At 48.5% G+C, this 7,585-nt stretch overlaps 1 protein-coding gene across 1 annotated transcript; it reads left to right on the forward strand.

Annotated features, from left to right (window-relative positions):
* Nucleotides 1-5,354: 5,354 nt before the first annotated feature.
* On the forward strand, nucleotides 5,355-6,455 carry LTHEOB_5061 (uncharacterized protein; the record flags this gene model as incomplete). Its single annotated transcript, XM_035514165.1, has 1 exon — nucleotides 5,355-6,455. One exon carries the CDS (start codon nucleotides 5,355-5,357, stop codon nucleotides 6,453-6,455), a length of 1,101 nt encoding a protein of 366 aa, XP_035374503.1.
* Between the last annotated feature and the right edge of the window lie 1,130 nt (nucleotides 6,456-7,585).

A 7,585-nucleotide genomic window follows, 5' to 3' on the forward strand; every position in this document is an offset into this window, starting at 1 on the left:
GCATACGAACAGCATCATCATAGATCTCTTAGAACGTTAATCTTCTTCTTTCTTCATAATCGCACTAATAGATCTCTAACAAGTCCGAGTCTTAAGCAACACGAAGCGCCAAGTTGCTTGGACCATTGTTCGTGGACTTCATATGTTGAGACATAAATTGGCCCACACTCCGGCGCAATTTCTCTTGATTGGCTACTTGTTGTTGATAATTTGAAATGTGCACGGCCGCATAGCCCCGCCTGTTGACGCTGCTGCTAGGGAAATGTTGGCATCCTTCAGATGTGAAAGCGACCGAATACGAGACACGCGAACAGTCCGAGAGCACTATAATACAGATTATTGGGAGAAAATATAATAATAATAGATACAAGAAATTTATTTGCATCCTTTTGAGTGTCAGAGCGGAGCTAAAAACTCATCTGTTTCCATGCCATTTACGACATGCAGAGGACATGCGACTACGCGTGTTACAGCTATAAAAATCCACCATTAAAGTCCAGTAACATTTGCTCGGGCCTTTATCTACAAGAGATACTAGCAGACTGTTAAGATGTGTAGAGCGCCGTGTCAGAACGAGATAAAGCGGTAAAGACCTTCAGATGAACGGCTGGTGGGGGATAGATGGGGATATAGTTCAGGCGGATGGAGACCACAGTCGTGAAGCAGCTAATCGGCTATATTATGTTTCACCATTCCCTCATGCATAGGAGTGATCAAAACTAGGTACAACATCAACGCCACAGACGCGTGCCAGCTGCGTACCTGCCGGTCAAAGATAAAGGCACCATGCCAGGGCATAACATGCGACAACGACAGTGCAGCGGGTTTCAGCTGCTCAATCGCGCCAAGGCTAACAATAGTGGAGCCTTGGTTAAGAGTCATAATATTTGTGGTCGCGCCAACAACCACATGGGGAACAAGCGTAGGGATGCGACTAATTGCAGCATTTTTGACAAATCATATGTCATGCTCACCCCGGTGACTTAGCCAGCTCGCAACTGCCGAACCTCGCGATCGCAGTATTGGATAGCGGTACTCTCATATCTCACCAACTGCATTCGAGCACTCGTAAACAGATAATACCTACCCGTCTCTATTATAAGTAAGCGCAGAAAGTTTATATAGAAAATGTGCTCCCTTCAATTCCACTGGCGTTAATATATTCTTTTACTTGGAAATAAATAGTAGAGATAGATATAAGGAAATAAACAACTAATTAAAGATAAATCCCCACTCACAATACGAACCGTATCTTGCTAGGAAAGGTATTCATATAAAATTAGTATTTGAAAAGTCCAGACAATGTTTAAGACACGGTGGGTAATCTTTTTTATCTATTTAAATCTTATAAGGTTTTGAGACAGATCGCCGTTTCTTACGACATTTACTAAATCCGCCATGCTATTAGCTCTCACATAGTGGCTGTTCAGATTAAACAAGAAACCCGCCATCATCGGCATCCGTAGTGCCGAACGACTTTGACCACAACATCCTTCCACAAGGCCAATGGCGGACATACTTAAGACCAGCATGGGTGCAAGAGTCTAATTGCTGGAGCAGGTGCATTTAATAGGGAGAAATCATGTTGCAACTGGTCATGAAAATTAATCGAACTAGGTTTACCGTAACGAGTGCCGTGAGGCTTAAAAGGGGAGTCGGCCGGCAGGTGCTTATGCCTTGCTAAGGTGATTAACTGTCGTACACAGATACAAAAATACATTCTGCAACAAAGTACTAGGCTGAAAAGGGGTCCATAGCGTATATACAACTAAATTTGAAGATCGTTTCGCGCGATTTGGGGCAGGCTCCACGTTCAGCCTTGACGGTGGGGGCTGAATATTCGGCCGGGGCCTAATCGTGTTTCCAAAATAAAGGTGTTTCCACCGCGAGATTCTGGCAAGGCTGGTGACCAAGGCGTCCCGGTATTTTTCCGGTTACAGTTTTCTTATAATGGAAAAGAAGCAATATTTTCATTCGCAGATCATTTCCAATAGCGAAACCCTCAGCTCAGGGTAAGTTGACAAAGACGATGCAGAAGACTGGCAGGAGACTAATAATGTGAGCGACCAATCAACATTGTATGCTGATTGTGTGGCGCGAGAAGGTGTGGCCACACAAGGTGCAACGCGCAGTTGCGGCTGCAGGCGCACCGCCCGATGACGTAGTATGCTTACGCAAATATCTAAATTAAGCACAAACCCACTGGTCACAAATAGCCTGCCTTCGCCCCCTTCTCACAGGGCTTTGAAAAGTCTACTTTTTGTATTTTTGCATGGATCACATGTGGGAACACGGTAAACTACGGTGGAAGTGGACTGCGATGTCGACGCCACAAAAGGATGGAGACCTTGAAATGTACGCCGCTCAAGGATCTCTTCTGTCCCCTCACTAAAAGATGGCTGATACAACAGGATGAGTGTTGATAGTGAACTTGGACCGAGACGCCGACATGAGTCGCCCTTCGAGCCGATTCAACTAAAAAGGCCCACATGGACCAAAAGGCCAGCCTTCCGTGGAAGACGGATATTTACCGCCTTTTCGGACGTGAAAAGTAGATTCGACGAAAGATTTCCAAGCTGGCGTGGAGGAATGATATGGTTCAGTATACTCGCTATTCTCATTCTGGTTCTTAACTTGGCAACGTTGATCTGGGCTGCTCTGAATCGGGATGACACCTCGTTCTCAACGGTGTCCACAATGTCCTGCGAAAAGGCAAAATCATCATCATGGTGGCTCAGCCTGCTTGTCAATTTTCTCGGATCTGCGCTCCTCGCCAGCTCCAATTACTGCATGCAGTACCTGAGCGCTCCGACGCGGGATGAAGTCAATAAAGCTCATGCCGCTCATTCATTTTTGGACATCGGAATTCTCAGCTTCAGAAACATTCGGAGCTTCAGTAAAACTAGAATGACACTATGGCTATTTCTTGCAACCAGCAGTGTGCCTTTGCACTTGGTGTAAGCGTTCATGCCTCAGTAGAGACACAAAAAAGCTAATTGACCATAGACAGAACTCCGCCGTCCAAAACATGCTAGCAACCCATTTTCATGATATTGCGGTTGTCTCGACTGAGTTCTTGCACGGTGGTGCCTGGCACAATCCGAAGACATCCGCAAGCATTTTGAATCATGTGTATGGTACGACCATGGGGGAACATCTAGACCGACTTCAGCATCTTGCTGCCAATGGCCAGATTCATAATTCAACAAGATGGTTCAACATGACTGCGGATGAATGCATCGAACGTTATGATACCAGGCCACGAGTGGGATTGGGGAGCATCCTCGCCGTGACAGATCAGCCAAAGAAGCAAAATGATACCGTCCTTGCGTATGAGGAGGGAGATCCCAGTGGAGGAGACTTCTGGGTATTCAACTCCCACATACAAACTGTTGACAACAACCTGGTAGTGGAAAACCTTCCAGGTCGTCCTCGGCTAGCCTACTGCCTTGCCTTGAAGGTTCCCGGGCGCTGTAGCGTCCAGGTACATGTGTGGTTCTTGGCGGTAGTATCATTTTGTAATGCTTTAAAGGTCGCGTGTATGGTCTTTACCCTGCGAGAGAAACGGGAACCGCTTGCCACAGTAGGGGACGCGATCGAATCATTCCTTCGAACGCCCGAAAGCTCTTCAGAGGGCATATGCCTCTACTCGGAGGCCGAGGTGAAAGACTTATTGAAGGCAAGAAAAAATGGAAATCTGGAGTGTGTCAACGCCAAAAAGTGGAATGGAAATCGGCTCTGGTATTATGAAGCCGTTAAAAGCCATCGCTGGCTAATATACACAAGCGCGTAAGTCCTGACATCTTCACCATTAGATAATGCTCTCACAAATAAGCAGATGTGCCATTACATATTTGTTGACCTCATTCACCTACAACAAAATCATGGTGAAATATAGAGGGGACCATGTGGGGACAGACTTTCGCACTGTGTGGCAACTGGGCCTTGGAAAACTTGACGCCCTGAATTCAGGTGGAACGGTCGACATCCTGCCGGCTCACACAACTTTCAGCTTGGACGATGATAAGACAGTCACATACTCGCAGCCTCGAGCTTGGGTCATGATGCTCATATCAAACATACCGCAGGCCATGTTCTCTGTCATTTATCTCCTCATCAACTCCAAGCTCACTGCAATGGTGTCGCTTCGGGACTGGACTTCTTTGGCATTGCGACGCCAGCCCTTGCGTGTCAGCAATCCCATTCCTGGTACAGGTCAAGTTTCCACATACTGGCTGTCTCTCCCTTACAAGTATAGCTTGGCGCTTGGGGCAGCTTCCACTCTCATGAACTGGTTCCTCTCCCAGAGCCTTTTCTTCTACCGCTACAAAGTGTTTGACGAGGACGGGCGGCCATGGCAGCATGAGAACCCGTTGGTCTCCTGGTCGGTGCGTGAACAGTTCAGTACTGGTCTTGGGTACTCGGCGCTCGGGATTGTCTGTGCCATGACTCTCGGCGGTCTGATCCTTGCAGCATTGTTGGTTTTATCCTTCCAGAGATGTGCGCCTGGACTTCCGCTCGGTTCCAACAACAGTCTCGTAATCAGTGCTGCTTGCCACGCCCCAAAGACAGATACGCATGCTGCGGAAAAACTGGTGATATGGGGGTCGGTTCGTGGCGAGAACAGCGAATTAGCGCATTGCACGATCACAAGCCAAGAGGCAGGGGTACCTAAGTCCGGATGTTTCTACGCGTAGTCAATACTGGACCTCAATACTCTGTATCGGCTTTTGAGAAGGCTTGAAATCGTATGGCTGGCCGATAAACCGGTGTGTGTGGCTTGACTTTTTTTTTTTTTTTTGAAAAAAAGAGCTACCTTAACACTGAGTAAACATGTTTCCAAAACACTGAACCGCCAGCATGCTTCCCAAAAACGCTGATGAGAGGATTCTGCGCCCAAAGGGTCAAGAGCGTCTGGACAAAGAGGACTGTCGCGCGATCTTACGGGCGGATAATGCCCTCGCGTCACGGGAGAGTGGGTGTGAATGTCCTGTTTCGAGCTGGTGTCGCGAAGCTTCAAGAAGTGACGCAGTCCGTGCGACGGAAAGCTTTGGGCCCTGTCCCATGACTCACAGCTGCCCGTTAGCCCCCGAATTTTGTTTGGCTTCGCCATGTTCGGTCGATGGGTGGATTACGTCATGGGGACCCTGGCAGGCAGAAGTCACAGCGCCTTCCTTCCAAAGCTTAGGTCGCCCTCCACCTCACCACCACTCGTCTTGCCCGACATCCTCCGACAAACATCCATCTTATCCAAGCATGGCTTCGCCAGAAAAGGCCTCAGAAGCACCTCTCGCGCTCAACCCCACCCACGTCTGCGGCGATGGTAACGGCATTTTCCAGCTGAACCTCCAAGCATGCAGGGAATATACTGTCTGGAAATCCTCACCTACGACACTGAACGCTCTCTCACTTTTGCTTGCAACATTCCAATCTCCCTTGAACGCCCCGAAACAGCTTCTTCCCCATACCTCTTTCCGAAGCTGGACCTGATCGACGCCCTGCGCTCCGGCTTTCTCGAACTCGTCGAACAAAATACGCAGCAAGTCGTCCAACTCCCACCAACTGCATACTCGCCTTCCGTGGGGCATGTTGACATACCGCCACATCCACGCCCTGGCCACACGCAGGCCATCATCTTTATTGTCTTCGACACCAGTGCGAAAATCTGGAAGGGCATTTTGCATCCTTACAAGAAGTACAACTTGCGCTTATCAGCTTCTGATGGTGACGCATGGTGCTACTACGCCTCTCTCTCTAACGAGGCTTCCTCTTCAGACTTCTCCACAGACCGCTCACAAGACAGTGGTCTTCCAGTCCGCCGCGACCCCGGCATTATCCACTTCACCGTCTACGACGACCCCATCCCGCCCACCTGCTCCGCCGTTTTCAGTCTCGCATCTCCCGTCTGTCATCGTTCCGGCACCCCGCAGTTCAAATTCATCACCGAAATCACGCTCGATGCCTCGGACGCCGCAAAGGGTCCTGTTACCGTGGGTCTCTACGACGAGCCCTTCAATACCGACAAGATGGGCTGCGCCAGTGAATACATTCGTTTCGTAGATACGGAGACTGGCGAAGAGGTCTACTTCCCTCACGTACGCCCGTGCTGGGGCGAACTCATTCCAACCCCACCTGACTTCCCCGCGGATGACTTCTTTGTCGAACTGTGGCCGGACGGCAAGCCCTGGCGGCATGAGTACACGCTTGAGCTTGAAGAGCAATACCGTGACAACCACGGCGGCCTCGAATTGTTAGAGCTGGGAAAGAAGTACAGAGCTGAGCTTTCGAGCAAGCTGAAGTCCGGTTTCGCGATGTGGATGCACGGCAGGAAGGAGGACGTGTTGAAGGGGACCGCCGAAGAGAAGCGGGAGAGGTGGGCTCCTGGACCGAGGGGAAGGCCAGCCATCAGCATCCGGCAGCTGAATGAGCCTGTGGAGTTTGATGTTGTTGATTAATGAGACACGGATCCATTCAATAGGGACAAGTATCACTTTCCGGGATGGTGAACGTGAGGATTTTTAGTATTCTCATTGGCTTCATTCATTACTGAGTTTCATTCACTCCATTAAATCAATCTTTTTAGGATGGTATTGACGTGAAATTCGTAGAAAACGTGAAAGGGCCCATTTGAAGTAAAATCAAGCGCTAAACCCTATAGCAATCTCTCATTGCATGCGGTGCGCCCTTGCTGTGAAGTACTTCCTACCACCACAGGCAAGATGCATCTCTTTCGCACCAGACTATCTCCTTTCAGATCAGCAGCCGGTCAAGCCCGAATATCGTCATAGTGTCACATAGATCCACTCTCCCTACTACATTAATTTCACTTCTTATTAGTCCAAGACTCCATGCTAATGTTCGATTACAGAAATGAGCATTGGCAATGGACGTAGATAGAGTGGGTCTAATCCAAGTAATATTCAGAAATTTTGAGCTAGCATAGACTATTGGGAGCCTCATTCAAATATTCATATGTCTCGTGGATGCATGTGAGATCAGAGGTTTGAAGATCATCAGCTTCGTCACAGCTTCGTCACTGTGTCAACGGCTGAGGTACACAACTAAGGAGATGGACTGTGATGTACTGAATTACCCGAAGAGAAGGCACTAAATACTCACCTTGGGGCTCTCATCTGCTAAAAGCTGGATCTGGATGTCTCATAGTTCAGATTGATGGATCATGACAATGACGGCAATGAGAAATCGGGTCCGTCCTCAGTGGATTTTCCTGTATGCACGTAAATTTATTACTAATAATCCGACATTTGCGTCCGGACAGGAGCTTCAACTACCCACGTACAAAAAATACAGAGGATTGCTGCTCACTGTGATGAAGTCGTCCAGGTGTGGCACCTGTTAATTTTCTCAACATTGTTTACAGCCACTCCACCGCTTGCATCAGTAATTGACCTTGCCTACTGGTTAATATCATATTTCGAGCTCAGAAAGGAGAAAAGTGTGAACGTGATTCGGGTACATGGCTCATCCTCTGGAGGCATCTTTCATGTAGTCTGTTTCCTGTATTCGCAGCGTTCTCGATAGGATTGGCCTTTCTGTAGGTTTTATCTCCTGATGAGATCCTCCC

The sequence above is a fragment of the Lasiodiplodia theobromae genome (genome assembly GCF_012971845.1).
Source record: "Lasiodiplodia theobromae strain AM2As chromosome Unknown scaffold_13, whole genome shotgun sequence".
Taxonomy (NCBI): Eukaryota; Fungi; Ascomycota; class Dothideomycetes; order Botryosphaeriales; family Botryosphaeriaceae; genus Lasiodiplodia; species Lasiodiplodia theobromae.